General features: G+C 37.4%; 1 protein-coding gene across 11 annotated transcripts in view; it reads left to right on the forward strand.

Moving 5' to 3' along the window:
* Positions 1-878: 878 nt before the first annotated feature.
* Positions 879-22,506, forward strand: part of LOC125233968 (casein kinase I) — a 71,947-nt gene continuing 50,319 nt past the window's right edge. For 6 of the 11 annotated variants that reach the window (XM_048140139.1, XM_048140138.1, XM_048140141.1 and 3 more), the window contains exon 1: positions 8,556-8,710. In XM_048140139.1, coding sequence (XP_047996096.1) covers positions 8,599-8,710 — 112 coding nt within the window. In that variant the 5' untranslated portion in view covers positions 8,556-8,598. Of the gene's footprint in view, positions 967-1,118; positions 1,473-2,884; positions 3,433-3,968; positions 4,150-6,047; positions 6,102-8,555; positions 8,711-22,506 lie in introns of those variants that run through there. The other 5 variants (XM_048140147.1, XM_048140146.1, XM_048140142.1 and 2 more) reach the window with 5 other exon arrangements.

Raw genomic sequence — 22,506 nt, forward strand, 5'->3', positions numbered from 1 at the left:
AAGGGGAAGTTTGCACTGCTGAATTGTAAATATAGAAAGAATACATGTCCACAAAAAGAAAGAATACATGAATTTTAGATACATTATAAGAAGTAATATTATATCGCCTTGATAAAAGTAAAAATATCATATTATTATACAAAAGCATTCATAATCATAAACAATATAGACTTTTTCTTATTATGTGAATGCATCGGGATAGAACGAAGAAATAAAAATTCCTAATAAAATTCCTAATTTGAACTCGATTTTCAAAACAGTTTATTCCATGATTAAAGTTATGATTTAAAGATAAAATCTCAAAACTTACACGATCTTAACCGATTAACGATTAAATTTAAAGTAAAAAAGTAAGGGAAAATCGGTTATAACAAAATATTTTTTTAGCTGGCAACATTATCCTGTTCAAGTTTGCGCATGCGCCGAATGGCGATTTTACAGTGATAATTCTTTGAGTTTTCATATTTTCTAAAATAAGAAATTTTATCATAGTTAGGTAATTCATCTAATAAAACGTAAAAAATCTTTCCACTCTTTAGATAAAACTTTCAGTAACACGACCTGTGTAATTTATATTATTAAAATATTTAGTGTAACATTGGTGGCCATTACAAAACCTAAACTTTTTTATCAGGACAAATGTCCACTTGATGTTTCGGCGACGTTGTGACTAATCTTTCGAAAAGCAAACTAAAAACACGAGTCCTGTGATTCAGTCTTTTGTAGTTCTTATTGTGCGAGTGCCGTGACTTCCATAACCGAGAAATCTTGCAGTATATTCGAAACTGCTTTCAAGCCGACCGACGATTTATTACTAAGGTTGAGTTCCCACATAATAGGAACTGTCAATTGTTACATTTTCCATTCATTTATTTTATCTTCATTATCGACAAACAGTTTTGTGGTGTGATAAATTACTCGTAAATAGCGGATATATTCGAGAAGCAGGTCGAGGTGTTGGTAAAAGTGCGAACAACCACCCACATAGCTTGTTGTTACTCTTGATTGAGCATAACATTGGCACGCCTCGTCGTCAATTCTCTAGTTCCCTAATGGTATAAAGATTAGGTTTAACTAATAACTCTTTAAAATGTTAACTCGTTATTAATTTTGTTTAGGTTCCACGCGTGTTATTAACTGTCGCCGAAACATCAAAGAAAATTGGTGATTGCAGTGTAACAACAATGATTTTGAGATAAATTGTATAAAAGTGTTATTAGTCGAAGTGTAGAACTCCAAAAAACGGAAATAACATTAAAAAGTTTTGATAAAAGAAGTGTTGTTGGTGTTTGAGTGTGGCATGGGGAGAGACTGCACGCCCCTACGGGTGTGGTGACATGGGCTGCTCGGCTTCTGAAGCCGTGCACCGGAAGTGAGCAGTGTGGGGCCGAGCTGGCACACATCTAGTATTATGAACAAGCGCGAAGGCAACAAGGAGAAGGAACGTCAGAGTGACGAAAAAGAACTTCCACGTAAGGATACTTCACTTTATTTTTATTTGTTAAAGTACCAAATAAATACCTATTTCACATGATAGGTAGTTGAACAGGAGTCTAGGCTCAAGTAGGGTAGTAGCGCTTAGATGAGTATTTACACATACTATAAACGGACACTAGTTTTGAGATCTGGCTTCTGAACTCATTCCTACTCTATTTTTTTGTCTTCTGTCTTCTATCATTCTTGGTTCTTACCACCGTGTATTACTGCATGTAGTTTAAAAATCAGTCAAGAGCAGGTATGACATCCAATTCGGCTTCTACCATTAATTCTGATAAAATTGTTTAAAGTGAACCATTTTTTTTTTCTGATATTGATGCTGTCCTAGCTGAGGGAGTTCAGAAATGAGATACACTGCAAATACCCTGCAGAGTTAGCTTGGTCGCAATCTAGCTTGTTACTGTCAGCATCTGAGCACAATCCATAATGTGAACAGTAAAAGATATCAAGATTACTTATGATTAGATTCTTATCTATGATGAAAATATTACAAGCTAGGCAGTAGTAAAATTTATAACTTTGAGATATAAAATAAGAGTACTACCTATACTTATTTCGTTTAAGAACTATAAGAGAACAGTTTAAAAAATAATGATATGATAATTGTACTTTTCTTCTCTTACATATTGAGTAATAACATTACTTCATGGCTTGTCATCTTTATCATATTTATTTATTCAATTGAAGTGTAATAATTACACTCACTTGTTTACTTAGGCATGGAATAGAAATACCTATTTTGTATTGTCTTCGAGTTAACAAGTCAATATACAACTCTATTTCATTTGGAAATTCTTATTTGTAACCATACATACAAGACCTCATCTTAAATGACAAAGAAATAACTAGGTACAGTACAGAACAAGTTTGTGAGTTTATGATTAATTACTGGTCTAGACAGGTGTGTCTCCTTAATTGGGTTACAAAAACTGGCTTCAGTGTTCAAAAACTAAGTGAATTACAGAATGAATGTACTGTTTGGGAACTTTCACCTACATTAGATAATGAGTCATGAGGACAATAGCCTCTAGCTTATTCTCAATGTTAAATCACACATGAAACTCTTTTGACCAGCTTGTTAGTTTTCATCACACTCTCACAGTAAATGTGTAATTGCAAGCCACCATGATTTAACTTACTCTTATTTGCAATATTTCAATCAATCAATCAATTACATTTATTGCAAAACATGGTATTACATTAAAGATGTTACAATACGAAGGAGGTTGCATGGCACCCCGGTAGGGTATGGCAATATTGGCAATTATATCTAAATTATTCCTAAATTTGTTATAGCTACACACATTAATACATTATAACATTCTAAGTTTAGAAATTTTATTTAACTTACGCACATCATTGCACAATGTACTATAACATCTGTGTTCAGCTGAAGCACTGCAGGAATGTGATAAAAAAGAATCCTCCAATCCTTAATAGGTATTGATAAAATTAGATTGAAATGTGTACTTCTCTTCCTATAAATCTATGAATCATAGAGAGTACTTCAAATATAGTGATTGAAAGTAAATAAATATAGTCTGGGTTTTATTATTGTTTCTAAAGAGTAAACATCTTATATCATACCAACTTGATAACACTAAGTTAATAAAAACACTAGTTATCATCTGTTACAGTTACAATTCATATCCAATACATTTATTTATGGTGTTGATATCATTTATACACTATTTATAGACAAATCTGTCTTTAAAGCAATTTATTTTATTAGACTCTTTAGCATGCATACTTTTTATGTGTTTAAATTTTTTAACTTAACACATAATTATCTAATTAAAAAAAAGTGTGAAATCTAGACTGTTAGTGTATGCCAAATTGACAAGTTATCATGCAGTGATTAATGCTCTACTAACAAAAATGTATTTAAAAACATTTTTGTGGATGTGTATAAAATACAAAAATGAATAGAAAATAGTAAGTTTATAGTTGTTACACTTATTGATTTTCTTTCTAGCATGACTCATACAATTATTTATCACAATACAAACTCTTAATGTGAATTGCTTTGATTGTAAAACATTTGAAAAGCATAAATTCAAATACAAACCTAAGGAACATAAATTATGATACCACTGACCAGTGTAATTGATCATGCTACAATGTGTGACTGAATCTTTTTGCTGGCAATACCAATAACGGACAATAAAACCTCTCTGTAAGCCTTTAAAGAAAAAAAATGTGCATCTTATATTACACTGCACTAGCCTTGCAGTAGTTTGCAGTACTCAGCAATAGTTTCGCTCCATGCTTTTGGTAGTTTGTAGTGCATTACTTTCACTTTTTGTCTCAATGCCAATAATGGTTGCCTAGAATGATTCATTACTAGTGGATAAACAATTGTGGCACAATAATGCATCATATTTTGAAAAATATTGCCCCAAATAAAATACTTATTTTTTATTTTTTTAAACAATAACATTGATCCTGGCTGTGGCAACACTGACCATAGTTTGTAGATTTGCAGTGAGTAATATGTTCACAATATGGTTCCAATAAATATTAAAAAAGTATTATTCTTATTGCTTGTGTATGACATAGGCTGCTGTAGTTTAAACTCAGTCACTTAAAACCTCATTAGTGTTATTTGCATGCATTAGGCAAGATGGTTATGTTTTGGATTGCTTTAAACAGGTGAGTGTGTTATCAGAGTATTTTTAGGTTGTTTTGTTATCACAAGTAAATGTATGTAGTAGATAAATATTAAATATGTGTATAATCTGAAATATCAGATATCTTAGCTTACAAAAAGCAGATTATTTGTGAATTTATACATTCAAATAGGTTAGTTTCTACGCTGTTATAATGTTAATCACATAGGTCTCTTTCCTTAATGTGCAGCTATTAACAGTAATAACATTTTAGATAACAATTATATGAATATAAAACAGATTTTTACTCATAATACAACCAGACACAAATGTCCAGTAGCTCTAAGATAGGTTGTTCTATGTAATATTTTAATAGGTAGGAGGCTATCCTTGACAGTAGTGTTAAAGTATGTCAATGAAAACCATCAGGTTACTTATGTTAGCTTCAAGGATAATAAAATGATACTAAACCACTTCATAGGAATTATGGTTATTATAGTTATATATTTTAGGCCTAATGTCTTTTTCACTAGCAATTTTATTGAAAGTAAAGTTAGATCAAGCAAATACATATTTAGAATTGATTATTATTACCTAGTATTAAGAAATGTCACTAAATGGGAAGTCAACACAGCCAGATCCATTTAAACTAACCTAAAAGTAATAAGTGGATGCCCAAAATCTGATGCATGGCTACCATACAAAGCAATGTCCACGGTCCCAAATCATATTTCCTATTCAGAACTCAGTTTCCAGGTTAGTCTTTACCCAAATACTGTCTCTTAGGGTTAGATGGTTGCCTTCTGCCCGGGGTTTTCCCTGGATTAGTCCTAGTTTAGAGGGCCTCTGCATTGGGGCGGGGTATCTCTATAGTCCTGGTTTAAAAATTTAAAAGTCTTTTTAAATGTAATCAATGACATTTTCAACTGTTTTTATTACACTGACTATGTTTAAAAAAACCTGTTGACATGTCTAGGATTTGGGGATTAAAATTGGGGGTGTTTCACAAGCCTCGTCCTGGTTACCAAATTTTACATCAACCCTAATACTGTCGCATAGTTTTAGGATGAGAAATAGGTAAACAATCTTCATTATATCTTGTTATTGAAATTATATTTTTTATATGTATGTATAAAACTTATTTTTATACATCATTAGTGTGATTAGTCACTAAAATACCTATATTAAAGCAAAGAGGATCGAGTATTATAGAGACTTACTGTCTAAGTAAAATGTGTAATCACAGTGCATAGACTGCCATCTCTCGACACAAGCTTAAAACTTGAACCTCAGTTTTGACAATTAGGTCCATATTCTTAGCTTGATATGTGTTAAAATGTCAAATATTAATATTAGCGCCATCTAGCCGAGAGTTCCCCAAAGGTGTAACGCTATCTAGGCCACCGTACCTTTTTTTCTATGGCTTTGAGGTACATTATTTTCTTAAACTTTATCTGTCTATACGGAGTTACATATGTCTTTGATTAAAGTGAAGTGTGCTATACCTACCTATAACAAACAGTGTGGTACAGAACATAATATTAAACAACAACATTCCTCAGAATCCTCAGATAATCAAAATTAGATGCCATCATTGTAGTTTTGTTTTGACTCTCTTTCTGTTCAGTCACCAATGTCACCATCAGATATATCTATTGGCAAGGCGAGGTTAACAATTTTTGAGGCCTATTATAGCGCCTATACTCATTTTATTTTGGACAATATATAGAATTTAATATTTATTTATATATTTATCTATGAATATTTTCAATAATTTTGTAGGTCTCTGTCAGAATATCAGACCAATTGAACTGAATTTACATCAGCAATCAGTATTGTTAACATTTTCGTTGCATGTAATCTAAAATTAACCTGATTTTTATTATAAAATAACACATATATTTGCTACCTTATGCTTATAATATATTCTATCTCTATTAGGAACTGCGAGACTAGTTGTGACTCTTCAACAATAAATAGTGAATCTACTTTTGGGTAAGCGTGTTGCACCCTTGGATCCCATTTCATGCCAAAAAAGGCTGAGGTATAAGCCTATACATTCAGTGCTGGATTAGTAAATAATTATGCAAGCATTTTCAATCAAAAGGGTACTTATTGTTGGTTGTCATTAAGACGCTATTTTCATAAATAACTTAAATATGAAATCTTATTGACAACCAACAATTTGGTAGAACCTGTTGTTTAAAAACGTCACATTTCTATACTATGGTGGCTCTTTCCCCTGACGCATCCGTCAGATATGATTGATTTGTCAATATTTTGGTGGCCCCCTATTCTTTTTTTTGGCATTAGAAAAAATTGTCAACAATCTTGATGTAGTCTCTTTGTTGAAAACAAACCAAAAAGTTGTATAAGGTGCATTAGGGTAATTCCGAAAGTCTAATTTCGAAAGTCGCACAAGAATCACCATTATTTCAATCATATCAAGATTCCCCTTTCGGAATTACCAGAGCATTTCTGTCATTCGGAATTACCCTAATGCACCTTACTTACTTTTTAAATCAAAAATTACATACTAGCTTTTGCCCGCAGCTTCGCTCGCGTTAAATTCGAAGATTGCTGAATGCTCCATGCAAAATTCTACCCCCCACCCCCCATTTTAGGGAAGCGGGGGGGTTAGAAAGAGATAAAAAGTAGCCTATGTTACTCTCCATCCCTTTAACTATCTCTACTTAAAAAATCATGTCAATTCGTCGCTCCGTTTTACTGTAAAAGATGGACAAACAAACAGACACACACACTTTCCCATTTATAATATTATATATAATATATATTAGTATGGATAATTACATATAAATAGTACATAATGAATGATGAATGATTTATTTATTAAAGAGAATTTCAAGAAGGATTCATCAATAAGGCTCACAATTTTTCTAATGTTAAGTTAATAAAATAAAAATTGGCCTCATGTGATTGCTTGTAATTGGTTAATCTGGTACTTTTTACATTATTGAAACTCTTGCATGCTATCTAACAAAATGCTCTTTTAAACATTGCCATAGACAATTAGTTAAAACCAGTTGTAAAATAAACCTTATTGAAAATTCTTGATTTTTATTTAATTTATTCATAGAGATAAGGTAAGGTTTATTTCAAGACAGGTTGCTATTTTTTCTTCATAGATATTTTGCATGTTTAGATTTCGCATAGCTATGGTTTGTGCCTATTAAATATATTTATTTGGATTTTTTCTCTAACACTACGACTTGACAGTTTGATACCTATTTTTGTTGGTTTAGTGTTTATTGTACGTATAATCGTCGTATAAATAAAATGCATTCAGGTGAGTGTATAATGATGTCATAATGCAGCATTTGTTTACTTTCGCGGGGTGTGAAGAAATGACCAGTAGTGTAATACAATATACAGTACCGGCCAATAATATATCACATTCATGTTTTTTCCGTACTACTTTGAGATGTGATGAGAAACATTGGCTTCATGTAATGGTTTTTTTTTAAATGGATTTATTGCTTTAAAATATACATTTTATAGTAAAATTAATTTATTTTTATTACAGTTTTTCTAGTAATATTCTGTGTCTCATCTCATATTGTAATTCAGTATAAGATTTACCTAAATAATTCCATTTTTCGTCACAAGTTAGTCAATCTATAAATGTGTGTGTTTAGTAAAACATCCTACTTTGTCGGTTACCATTAAGGCGAGATTTACCTGTTTCTTTATAGCAATCGACAAAGTGGGACGTTTTCTCGTGCACACTCACAAATTAAGATAGTTCGCTTATTTACTATACTTGCTCATAAATGTGATACCCGGCCGGTACTGTATTATTTTATAATTATCATGCGCAATAGAATAAATGCTATTAATATGTGGGCTATTTTTATTGCTTTTAATAATAGTAGTATTAAATGAGAAGTATCATTTCAAAAGTGCTTATTTCTCTATCTCAACAGGGGTTTATTTCTCTATATTTTAATAAAGTTTTTACAAGTGCTTATCCCTTTGAAAATCCCTTAAATAGTGGCTATGGTAACTTCTATCCCAATATTAAGTTGACATGGCTAGAAAGGAATAACAATTATTTTTCAAAACATACATATCGAACTATATATATCATCCTTGCTAAGTCTCCAAACTTTTTTGCCTCACAGCGTCATATTGTTGGAGGGCCGGTTTGGTAGCGGGACGGAGTCGACCCGTGAGCCAGGGTTTCTAGTGCCATGCTCTAATTAGTCTAGCTCCTTTGGAATCTTGGATCAAAGAATCCTTGCATGAACGCTTTCATCCAACATAGAGCCTTATTTGTCTGAGCCTCTGGAGCAGCAAACCTTTGGTATGCTTAGGAGTAGATCTTCTCCATATTTAACTTAACTTAAAAATCATTTATTTATTACGGTTTGTGAATAACATTGTTCTGACAGGTGCATACAAACGGCTAATACATGTTTGACGTTGCAGCGCTACCGGCGCGGTGGGCGGCCGCGGCGTGGGCAGCAGCGCGATGCATCCGTCGCGGCACTCCGTCACCTCGTCCTCGGGCGTGTTGATGGTCGGGCCCAACTTCCGCGTCGGCAAGAAGATCGGCTGCGGGAACTTCGGGGAACTCCGGCTGGGTGAGTCTCCGAGACCTTAAACCTTCTTAAGCTATGTCATAAAACGTCTTAAGGCATTGAAGCTGTTGATCGACAGTGAGCTATTGAGGAGAGAGAGATGTATAATAGTTCACTGAAGCTGAACAGATGACTGTCACTGGATCTGTTGATGGTCGAACCGATCTTCCACGCCCGCAGGAAGATTGGCTATGGCCTGTGGGCTTACTACAGCTCAACAAGCGACTTCCAGCTACTCGTAGCAAGCTTAGGTTAGTGTAGGTGCAGCGCTAAGATGAGAAGGTGGTGAGGCGCAACATGTAGACAGCTGAGTTTAGATGGGCATCAGCCAACTACCGTCGGATCGGTAGACTAACAGGTTCAACATCCGCGTTGGCAAGATCGGCTACGGGACATTCGGAGAGATAGGTACCGCTGTGTTAGTGATTTTTTAAGCCTAGGCTTTGAACACCTGATAGGTAGGGAGATATGTAGTTTACTGAAGCTCATCAGGTTGGCAATATCGGCTGCGGGAATTTTGTGGAGCTAAGATGCTCTTAAATCAATACATGCTCAATGGGTGACGACGACGTGACGAGGTGAAAGGTTGAAGCATCGCTATTAGAGTTCAAATTATCTGTTGCTTTTGTTTAATGACAACTCAGGGTTAGAAACGCGGCAATAATGCTAGGTACTTCATTCACCTATGCGGTCGTCGCACGCAAACCGAAGCGTGATACCGAGCAATGGAAACTGGTTGAATGGTATGTGATGACCGACCTAATAAAATAACTGCATAACATAAAGGACGAAGATAGATTATACAGGAGATTATTTCTCGTCGTTAATAACTGAAAATCTCGTTAAAGCTATCGGAAAGTTCGCAAACAATCCGAGTTTTAAGCTTGGAATCGGTGGATTCGTAAGCGGATAAGCTCTGCGTAATGCCATGATTTGATATCCTCAAGTAAATTGTTTCAGGGGCTCATAAGTCCAAAACACCAATCGTGGTAACTCGGCAGCCGAGTTACTAAGACACTGCGAGTTTTCTGATCCGCACCGTAACCACATCTCGGACACTGGCGATCAAATATATGAAAGAGGCGCGTTCCTAGCACACATTCTAAGCTCGTGTAGGTGAAAGTGTACCATGCTTGTATGAGTAAGATATGACAGGTCGACTGTTCGCGTTTTTAACAGGCGGTAACTGTGAGGTAACCGAGAGCGGGTGGGCGGCACTTTCAGCGGGGAGCGGGAGTGGCCATACTGTGCGATAGTACTCTTTATTATACTGTGCCGTATCATAGTTTCCTCGCAACAAGGCGAAACGAGATCTAGGTTTCGGTTAGAGTGATTCATCAACATAAGTGCATTGGCCACTTAACCGCAAACTGTTCACGTGCAGGTGGCAACTGTATTAATGGCACAACAAATTAACGATATTTTAGCGATTGAATCAGGAACCAGTCCGTTCTTCTAATTTCTAATTCGTAAGTTCGTAGGTGTTGTGCACTATTTTTAACTTATTCCATTTTGAACCAATGCCGTTCACTATGTAATTAAGTTTATTCGTGTGTTGGCAGATATCATTCTTTGTTTGAACTTACTCTGCACGAATGTATTTTTATTTAATTCATAAATCTACTTGAACGAAAAAGAATCAAAATATTAATGGAATAATCGCAAAAAGTTTTATGGGAAATGTAAGCCAACCGCAACGTCTGTGTGCTGTTCCCGTACGAGTTGCAGGTGGTAAATCTGTCTGATCCGTAAGTTAGGCCTGATTTAGAGGGAACGAGATGTATGCGAGTTTTATTGCAATGCGGCATTTGATCGGCTAGCTGAAAAAGAGTAACCGCAATAGTCCTTAATGTATCTAAAATCGCACGTGAGTTCGCGTCATCATCGAAATCAACCTTTATTTGTGACATTATCTGGGTAAAGGGACCTTGTTGTCGATGGCGCTTACGGCGTTATGAGCGATATTCGTGTACAAATACGACGCCGCGGGATGTAAGCGCCATCGATAATAAGGTCCCTTTACCCAGATAAGGTCATATTTATACTTTTATTCGCCCAATTATGACTCGAAGATCAAAACGGCCCAAACACCTTCCTAACAAATGCGTGCGACTCGCATTGAATACCTATCAACAACAGCTAACCGTCGTTATACGTTATCGATGTGAATGCCGGACCGCCGGTGACTCATCTTACTCAGACGGTTCTAATTTAAATGCCTACCTGCGTGCAGCGGTTTACTTCGATATTAACGGAAGAAAAGGTCTCAATCATGTTATTACGATATAAAGCTTTATATATACTAGACCCTTTAGCACAACTTTCCTTGTCGCGCGCGAGTCCATACATCAAGCGCGACTTCAAGTATGGACTCGCGCGCGACAGGGCTAGTTGTGCTAGTGTAATGGCATATTAGCCACTTTCCGTGTTTAGCAGTAACACAATGGTTTACTGCGACATAACGCATATTGCTTGGTCAGCGACAACCCAAACATGTATATATTAGGCATACCTTTACACAATAAATGGGATTGATTGAATTCATTACTTTACCTACTACTCGTGTCAATCATTTGACGACACCTTATCCCGTGACGCTGCCCATCCACATCAGTAGCATCATATTCTGTTATTACATGGCGACCTTGCCAGGGGAAGATTTTATTAGTTTAAATTATCTTCTGTCTGTCTGTAATCAAATCTTGAAAGTTTAATCACACCGTTCTATGAAAAAGACTAGCTAGCCTTTATGAAACCATCCTGTGTATTTAGCTTCACTATAATCGTTCTAATGAATCGTAGATATAATATGCTTGATTTACTCAGGAGACGAAAATTTCATGCAATTTTAACAAGTTTTGTAGTTTTCTTCTCACTCACTGAACTGAAAATGGAATTGCTATGCTTAGATACCTACTGTCACTAAATCTACACATTTGCTTAGAGGTGATTCCTTAATTGAATAAATCATGCCCTCGGTTGACATTAAAATGTCATCTATAAATTATTTAGGTAAGCTCATTACGCGTGCCCTGAATCGAGCTAAAATCAATTAGAAAGATTCCTTACAATATTCGGAAGCCCTGTAAAACCTAGGTCACATCAAAGCTAAATAATATTTTTACCCGATTATTACAATAAATGGTAACAATTTCATCATTGACTCGCCCTAATTTACTTGGGGTCAACGTCGCCTGCCATGTCATCATATCAGCATCATTCACTGGCATTTGTCTCTCAAACAATCCATCCACCTTTTGAATGACTGAATGAATGAATGACTTGATTGCGATAAGCATGGTATACATCAGGTGGTACATTATTATTATTGAGTAGCAATACATGTTTAGCCACAAATGGCATGCAAAATTATATCTTATACCTACAGTGAACACTAAAATCTTTCTTCGGTTTTCCTTTCCCGATTCTTTCCTCCACGTTCGTAACATTCATAAACAAAAATAATATTGCAAAATCGGCTCGCGCTTGACCCGTGTGGTCTTTTAAACACACGTTTGAATACTTTGAATACAATTCCTTGCTTTAATTCTTCTGTTTTCTTCACACGCTGCACACAGTGCATACTTTCTAATTAAAATGTGACGTTTCTATAATTGTTTGTTTACATTTCGTAATAGGTACATTCTCTTTCAATACGGTATGATTTTCTACCTCATTGCAATGTTATAGGGTGTTTTTTACGGAATAAACTTATTAAATTGTAAGATAAGACCTTAGTCCGTTTTCACATTATCCGATCCAATATCGGATGTTGGAAAGATTTCAATGGAAAAATTCCAAGATGGCGCCTCTAATGTATGAGATATCGGCTCAACATCCGTTCCGATATCGGATCGGAAAATGTGAAAACGCACTTTAGGCTCTGAGTCCTTAGCAGTAATATCCATACTAATATTATAAATGGGAAAGTGTGTGTGTCTGTTTGTTTGTCTGTCTTTCACGGCAAAACAGAGCGACGAATTGACGTGATTTATTAAGTGGCGATAGTTAAAGGGATGGAGAGTGACATAGGCTACTTTTTGTCTCTCTCTAATCCCCCACTTCCCTAAAATGGAGGGTGGAAGTTTCTATGGAGCTTTCGAATGGAGAATTTTCGAATTTAATGGGGGCGAAGCCGCGGGCAAAAGCTAGTTTAGTCATAATAACAGGTTCAATTTTATTACGGTATTTTACTATCTGTATAAAATAATGGACGGTGATCATTGTGATCAATGAAGATTACATACTAGGTAGTTATTTTATGATTATATTATAATATTATTAACCGAAGCTACACAGTAGGTACGTTGAACTCATGAGAGTCATGAGTGTTCAACGAGTCCACAAAGAATGATGAGTTTGATGTCTATCGAGTGACATCATCAATATACCCGCTCCCACTTCGCCGTTTAAATTTAAATTGTTAAATCAAATATCGACTGTAAAACAACTATTTTAAGACTAATTAATACCAAAGGATTAAATTATGCGTTATCTGAGATTTCCTTCACATTGGTTCGCTCGCCTGAGGCCCTTGTTCAGTAAAACAGTGAAGACTCAATTACGCGAACTCATTTCTTGAAATACGACAAAATAAAAGCTGTTAGCTAGTTACAACTCATAATTATAAAATAAACAAACATGCTTGCAACTGAGTAATTTGGTGTTTATATCGTTTAATTATGCCAAATGTTGGATTCGACCCAGGAACGTGAAGATGCTCCCTTTGTGTTTGAGAACCTACCTGTACCTACCTAAAGGTGCGGACAGACGCGTGCAGAATATATTATTTTCATTACCGAGCCGTCGGGCTAGTATTGGGTAAGTTGTAACATTTTTACGTCTAGCTAGGTCTAGCCTGTTAATCAAAAGAATCATATTTTAAAGATTTTGCATGTACAGTCGATTTCATAAAAATGAATCCAAACCTCATTGCAATGGATTTATTAAGTTGAAGTAGACATTTATGAATTCATTTGTACTTAAAAAATTCGACTCACGTTTTCTTCCAGGCTGCCGAACGGATACAAGCAGCATATGAGGTTGCGAATGTAGAGGACACGGGTTCGATTCCAGCACTGGCGACTGAAGACTGGTTTATAACACTTTTTGATTAATAATAATGCCTTGTTATAGGTATTTATATAAAACTAGCTTTTGCCCGCGGGTTCGCTCGCGTTAGAAAGAGACAAAAATTAGGCTATGTCACTCCATCCCTTCAACTATCTCGACAATTCGTCGCTCCGCTTTGCCGTGAAGGACGGGCAAACAAACAGACACACACACTTTCCCATTTATAATATTAGTATGGATAAAGCTTACGAAGTTATTTATACTATAGAGTTTAGGGAAGGGGAAGTGTACATATTTAATGTATTAGTTACGTTGATCTGTCCAGAGCCTTAATTAGGCTGTTATCATATTGGTGAATCAACCGCCTAACCCGCGCCGCGTCGAGTAGATGGTAACTTTACACCGACCTAATGCTGTTTGCCGCATAAAAGTGACGTAACATTTTGATGTCTACTTTTAGATTCCACTAAACATTCTACGATATTAAACTAAACAAGCTAGAACTGGGAATTAATCCCGATAGGTGTTTACTTTTCATTCACCATTTGCTAGAATTTGCGTAGTTAATCGATTGCTATATCGCTGCAACTAAAGCATTATTTGAGTACCTAAATCCCTTGCACGGAATTATAAAAATCACCGAATACACTAAAAATATTACCTTTTTTCCCGCAGTTCAAAAGATAGCTGAAAGTTATTTCAAAGTTTAGGTCTTATGAATGATTTATTTCCTTCCAGCAAATGCTCCTAAGGTTTCAGCTGATTCGCGGCCATCATGTGCTAGGCCTACAGGGTTGATGTTCACATCGCTTGCTATCCACTTTGTGAGAGCAAACCAAAGTACGACTGACCTACGAATAGACAATCTTTGGGGCCGAATACAGGATGCAAAGATTTGTGAATAGCTTTTCTGCATTAAAGATGTTTAAGCTCACTAAATAGACAGCTTTGTGGGCAGATTAATATACATGTAATATATTTCGTATTAGTGAGAAGTCAAAGTTTATTGCGAGTTTTAGTATTTGATACAATGTAACAAAATGCATTTACCATATATAGGATATGTGTATTATTGTGTAGCGTGTTCTGTATTAACATTAAGACTGTTTTCTGTAGGAAGATTGTTCGTTTCGTTAGTTATACCCGTCATTAAGGACGTTGTCTATGACCCTTATACGGAATAACCCGACATACTCTTGGTCGGTATTTAAGTACGAGTATGTAACGCAGTGGCAACGTAATGCATTTTCACCTGCATGCTACAAAATACACCTACTTTACATGTGCTTATCACCCAGGAAGTACACTCATCGAGTGCATATTAATTTACCACGCGTTATGAACTATCGTGAATGGAAATTTGTTTCGGTCATTAAACAGAATTGGTTCCTAACTTAGGCTCCATCGTTGGAGTTTTCAGTATAGATACCTAGATTAACTAGGAAATACCTATACCTAATAGACACTGCTAATCCCTACACATGGTGACGTTTGATTTCAACTCTTTACGGCTTTGAAAACCGTCTCAAGCGAGTTCTCAAAGGGCCTGGCTAAGTTGCTAATCGTTTGCGACTCGCTGTTTCATAGGTATTGTTGCGGCATCTGGCGCATTGCATTAGCGTTACGCTCGCTAATCTCTGTTTATTAGGTCTTTTTCATGATATTTATCGATGACGATATTTGAAATATACACGCCATTTATTGATCTATTCCACCTTGTTTATGGCGTTATGTTAGGAACATTATGCTCGGCAAAGTCGAAGGCCGACGCTCCAGGGGTGGAATACCGCTAAGATGGGCTGAGACCGTGAAGAATGCTTGTGGTTCCATGCAGATGGCAGTCCATATGGCCCTAGACCGCGTCAAGTGGAGAGAAATCACTGTTGGTCACGATCCTCAGCCATGAGGGAACGACTGAGAAGAGATGGCGCTATGTTATAACTTATTACATGCAGTCACTAGCACAACTTGCGCTCTTACCCGCGAGTCCATACTTGAAAAACGCAAGTTTGTCAGAAATTAGATATGGCAGTCCTTATTATTCATCGCTTGTTTTCGACAGGCAAAATATTCCGCTGCCGTTGTCGCGAACTTTTAATTACCTATCACGTTTCCGTCTATCGGAAATTGCTAACTGGATTCTTATAATTTGTCGACATTAGCAGAACTAGGTTCCGTTCGGCTAGGCAGGCACAAACAGGTGACTTTTTAATGAATCAAAAAGTTTTAATAGAAATCAATTTTTAGCTAGGTGATTCAGAGTTTTCAAACGTTTGCGCCAGTCAAACTTTGAGGTTAATTAAATTGCCAAGCCGTTTTCGTGTCAAAATAAAATAGCTATGATTATTTTGCGAAGTCCTTGCGCTTTATCAATTTCTATTTAAGTATTTCGTCCATAGGCAAGGCTTTCAAGCTCGAGACTCGGATCAGAATTTATTGGAAAATCGTCACATCAATTTAAGTTTTCTTTTCTGAAAATGTTGTTTTATTCCCAGTCAGGTATCTCAATACCAGTAAGATTGGCGAATGGCGAGTATTTCCGATTCAACAAAAAGTATTAGCCGTGTAGTTTATCAACAAAAAGGCAAGACAATCGTACTTGACCTTTATCAGTCCGCGGCGCCTAATTTCCCAATAACCGTGAAAAATCGTTAATGTTCCGACCTCACACCAAGTTATTCTGAGTCGACTATTTACCTCTCTATCGAATACCCAGGAGCGATAGAGAAGCATGCAACGAAATTTCGATTTTCATGATAGACCCTCTGTAGCGGATGCTTAATTGGAGTTTGATTAATTGAGAATTAATTTAGGTTACCTTCGCCAGCCCTAATGATTTAATGATATTGACTTGCCTAAAATAGTTTATATCAAACTTATCTGTAGCCTCTGTAGGTTAATGTTTACAAGCGGCTAATTCACTGGAAAATGTAAAAGCCACACTAATAGCTTATTTATGTAAATTTAGACGTAAAACTGCATCTGAAAGTCAAAATAACCAGCAGTCTGATGCCAAACGTACTCGTAGCAGGAGAAAGAAAATATCTTGTGCTGTTATAATAAGCGCCGAGTATCTTGTTATTATTTTTAATGAAATATCGAATCACTCAATTGTGTGCGCATTTATGTATATCTCAACGCTCAAGTATAAAAAGCGTCCAAACAAACTCATATTATTGTTTATCAAATAAAAACACTCACGGTTCTGCTTGCAGCTACGCAAGAATAAAAGGTTATTTACTAGATTGACAAGTTCATTGCGAACTAGGTTATATTATTTAGATTGACGACTTTCCATTACATAGTCAGGATCAAAATTCGCGGACCAACGAGTCAAAAATATCTTCCATTATTTTAACAACAGTAATACTAATACTAAAATACATGGGTATAGTCACCGGTAATAACATGTTAATCTTCATAGGCCGTAAAACTATGTGACAGGCTCTTATGGGCTCTACAAATAAGATCAAAGATTGTGCGTGTCTATATGTTGACTTGCTGAACCAATAAACCTGTGACAGACACTTTCGGAAATATGCCGCATTGATGGCATGGCTACTTCAGCACGTTGTTTCAGCCGCTACTTATTGATGCTGACCGTGCTAGGTAAAGGTAGTGTGGAGTGAGGACTAGGTTTAAGGCCACGCATTGCGAAGCCATAGAACATGTCGTGTGATAGTCCCAGACATGGCGAGCTATCACGCGATTCACTACGTCACGTCACGATACGATTCTCTTCATCCCCTTGTGGATTCTAGGTTTCTGCAGTATACCTCTACCATTTAATAGGGTTTGGTGGGTACAACTGGAAGTCCCTGTTTCGTGCGCTACCACCGATAGCATAATTACTTGATTTTTGACAAACATTAGAAAGTGACAACACGATTCGACCCTAACTGCTGTCAAAATTCGTACTAGTTATTATTTATTCTGTAATCCTAGGTATCTATAGTGTACCTATGTGTGCAAGTCGGTTAAACTTCGCTAACTGTGCCATAATGTTGCTTTGTCATCGGAACAAACCGGAACTGTGCACAACGTGCCAAATTTCGAGTCCGTCTGATGTGAAATTGGGCCAAGATCGAATTCCAAGATGGATTGTTATTGGATTTGGACATAAAAATGTTTCTTCAAAATCTTCGAATACTCCTTTAACGTGTCTTTAATCGTAGGTTTCTGCTAAAATCCTTACCTATATAATTTATGTTTCTCGAAAAGTACGTCTCCAACAACAGTAGGAACAGTATTTTTTCTATAGGTCCTTTATGACGATAGTTTATAAGAGGCTAAGAGCGTTATTATAAATCCCAAAACAGTATTTAGAACATGTAAAATACCATATTCAAAATAGGCAAGCTGATACGAGTCAATTTCTATAGATAGACGTCTCGAGGCATTTCTAGTTAAGGTACAGCAGGGCAAATCTCGACTGGGGGGCAAAAGTAACTAGTCCATTTTTTCCATGTTTTACAATGTTTCTTTTATAAAAAGAGTGTCCACCGGTTATATATGGTAGGCGTGTTCAGTGGATACATGTAGAACTCAACATCATGGTGTAATAATGGAAAAAATGGATTAGTTACAATGCCCCCCAGCCGAGATTTGCCCCGCTGTACCTTACCTAATTTCGCCAGTAAATATCACAAAAGTAAATCAGCTGTTTTTTACGATGCCAGATGGGTAACAGAGCAATCTGGAATATTAACCCAATTAAATCTTTCGTCTGCTTTGAAAGACTATAAACTGCGGATTACCTATTAATATACAAGTATGTCGATGTGTCTGCCCCTTTATTATTCAATTATATGCTTTTCCATATTTATTTAAGAGCGTTATAATATTTCGGCGTCGGGCGAAATTAGGTATTTTACTAGACGTGTGCGCCGATTATAAAACGATCGGCGGCGGCGTTTGCCAAAAAATCGGCGGCGGCGGCGTATTTTCGGCGTGAAATCGGCGTGACCGTGATTTTATGTTTCTTATATAAAAATCATTTATTTGTTATTATTCTTGAAATATTGATCAATACCGGTGTACTACGTATACTTTTATATAAACTATGAGTTAAATAACACATGGAAATGAACACGGAATAGGAAAAAATACTTTCAATACTTTTCGTATACGCTAATAATTATCCTTTGCTGGCACAAAACCTTTTTTGATCAATGTTGGCTTGCATTTAAGGATTCCTTCTTTAAATGTTCATGAACCTACAAGCAACTCTTTCATTATGATGAGCTTAGTGATGATAATGGGAAACTTGTAAATTGGGTCTCTCAATTAAGTTTTCCATTGGCGCTTAAGAAGGCGCTATTTTGCAGAAGTTACTAATACACTACTTCTACTGCTACTGAACGATATTATTATATATTATAACCCTAAGGGCTACCAGTAATCCAGCATGAATGTAGTCTGAACCGAACATTTAATTTCAACCTTTATGCTTGTATTTGCGAGAAAGCTGCTGAACCATTCGAATAATCTCTTATGATGGACCTGATGGAAGCTTCGAAACAAGAACTTTGTGCCAATCGCGATCGTAGGCTGGAGCTACGTATATCAAAGCCAAAGCTCATTTTTTATTATGAGGTTGGGTCTACGCTGAAAAAGAGGTCTTCGATACAAGAATTCCATCGTTATCACTGTCGAGGAAAAAAGAGCTTTACATGCTGAACTATGCTGGAAACGAACATCCGACATATAGCTCTCGGCAATTTGAGTTGGACGCAGACAGTGGTTCTGTTTTTTTCTTCTTGGATCACTGAATAATTTTCCATGTGCTATACGATACGTGCAGGACATGTTTGCCGAATGCACCTGGATTGGTGGGCCAAAGTAGCAACTGAATGGTTACCGCAGCTTAGCCGGGGCAGAGGCAGACGAAAAAAAGAGATACCAGGACGACCTGGACGCATTTTATAATGACTGGCGGGAGCAGGCATCAAACCGTGATGAGTGGGGGAAAGAAGAGGAGGCGTTTTCTCAGCAGTGGGACACATATTAGGCCACTTAAAACACGATACGATCAAAATGAAGTTTGGCACTTGAAACCACAGAGAATGGAATGAAAAGCTTCATTTCCTGCAGAACAAAATTAGGATCATGCGAAGTGAAGCAAACCTGGGTTACCTGGGTAGTATACTTCTAAGAGTAAGACGCAAAAAACAATCGCTTCCTATTTCAATCTGCCGATTTACAGTCTTATTTCAATCTGCCGAGTTACACAGCGCCTATAAGCAATTTCCCGACGCGGTGGGCACGTGGGCATTTTAGAACGGACAATATTTCAAGGAGCCATGCAACCTTGAATGGATTACAATATGGTAGTCATCCAGATGAAACGATAACAGAAGATCCAACAGGGAAAGTTCTTGGCTCTCCACGTGTGGTTTTCTCGTAGACGCTGAAAACCATTGTGTCAAGTCGTATGCTAGGTCAACGTTGTCACTACCACAGATATCCCCGCATATCCGGTTTTCGCATGCCATTATAACTTCACATTATGGTTCCTAATCTTTCTTAGTGCTGAATATATAATATTTTAATAAAAGTAAAGTATATATATTGGAAATTGCAACAAATAAAAGCATAAAAAGTCCAAAAATTTAATCAAATACTAAGTTTGAGCAGTTTATTAACCACCAAGGTCACGCCGATTTCACGCCGATTAATAATCGGCGGCGGCGGCGTGGCCAAAATCGCCGGCGGCGGCGGCGCGCCGGCGCGGCGCACACGTCTATGTCATATTTGGTTCGCGATACGAGTCACCAGTGTTTGGGGTGCGAGGAGCGGGCGGGGAATGTGTTAAGCGCGCTGTGATTGGCCGTTTCAAGGACGGCGGGCAGTCGCGCCAGATGAAAAGGGACAGAAGTATGACTGTCCCTCTACTGACGCGTAAGTGGCCAATGTAAGTTGACCTATGCCGGCTCTGAATAAATTATAAATATGACTTATTTGTGGAATGTAATGCCGTCTGTTTTTAAATTTGAGCTTCTTGTTACCTTTCCACACCATTTCACACTACAGGTGGACATCTTTAAGGCATCAAAATACCCTTTTCCAATTTTTTTGTGCGAAAAACACGCGCTGCTTTCGGGTCTGTTACTTGGTCGATACTGATCGGGCACGGCGAGCGCCCGCGCTTATATCAGTGCAAATACTAGGAAGGCTGGCCACAGCGAGTCGTCTTGTAATAGATGTCTATAGGGGTTGGTCTGTGGACTAAACCACTTCGTATTTGGGCTCATTGGGTTCGGCTCAACAAGACCTTTGACAAGAGGTGGTACTCAGGGTCTGATGATGGAGCCAGATTGTGATCACCAGTACCAATGAACCATATGACTAAAACACTTCGTGTTTAGGCTCAATGGGATCGTCTCAATAAGACCTTTGACAAGAGCTGGTACTCAGGGTCTGATGATGGAGCCAGATGGTGGTCACCAGTACCGATGAACCATGGAACTAAACCACTTCGTGTGTAGGCTCATTGAAATCGTCTCAACAAGACCTTTGACAAGAAGTGGTACTCAGGGTCTGATGATGGAGACAGATGGTGGTCACCAGTACCAATGAACCATATGACTAAACCACTTCGTGTTTAGGCTCATTGGGTGTCTCGACAAGATCTTTGACAAGAGGTGTTACTCAGGGTCTGATGATGGAGAGAGATTTTGGTCACCAAAAATCAACTCGCATATTTGAATAACATAAAAAAACGAAGTGGTTCAGTTACATGGGTTTATTGGTACCGGTGACCACCATCTGGCTCCAACATCAGACCCTCAGTACCACCTCTTGTCAAAGGTCTTATTAAGAAGAAGTAAGAACCCAATGAGCCTGATTACTAAATGGTTTAGTTACATGGATCACTGGTACTGGTGACCACCATCTGGCTCCATCATCAGACCCTGAGTACCACCTCTTATCAAAGGTCTTATTGAGACGATCCCAATGAGCCTAAAGACGATGTGGTTTAGTCATATGGTTCATTGGTACTGGTAACCACCATCTGGGTCCATCATCAGACCCTGAGTACCACCTCTTGTCGAAGGTCTTGTTGAGACGATTTCAATGAGCCTACATACGAAGTGGTTTAGTTCCATGGTTCATTGGTACTGGTGACCACCATCTGGCCCCATCATCAGACCCTGAGTACCACCTCTTGTTAAAGGTCTTATTGAGATGAACCTAATAAGGCTAAACACAAAGTGGTTTAGTCATATGGTTCATTGGTACTGGTGACAACCATCTGTCTCCATCATCAGACCCTGAGTACCACCTCTTGTCAAAGGTCTTGTTGAGACGATTCCAATGAGCCTAGACACGAAGTGGTTTAGTTCCATGGTTCATCGGTACTGGTGACCACCATCTGGCTCCATTATCAGACCCTGAGTACCACCTCTTGTCAAAGGTCTTATTGAGACGATCCCATTGAGCCTAAATACGAAGTGGTTTAGTCATATGTTTCATTGGTACTGGTGACCACCATCTGGCTCCATCATCAGACCCTAAGTATCACCTCTTGTCAAAGGTCTCGTTGAGACGAACCCAATGAGCCCAAACACGAAGTGGTATAGTCATATGGTTCATTGGTACTGGTGACCGCCATCTGGCTCCATCATCAGACCCTGAGTACCACCTCTTGTCAAAGGTCTTGTTGAGACGAACCTAACGAGCCTAAACACGAAGTCGTTTACTTACATGGTTCACTGGTACTGGTG

Source organism: Leguminivora glycinivorella, chromosome 15 (assembly GCF_023078275.1).
Source record: "Leguminivora glycinivorella isolate SPB_JAAS2020 chromosome 15, LegGlyc_1.1, whole genome shotgun sequence".
NCBI lineage: Eukaryota > Metazoa > Arthropoda > Insecta > Lepidoptera > Tortricidae > Leguminivora > Leguminivora glycinivorella.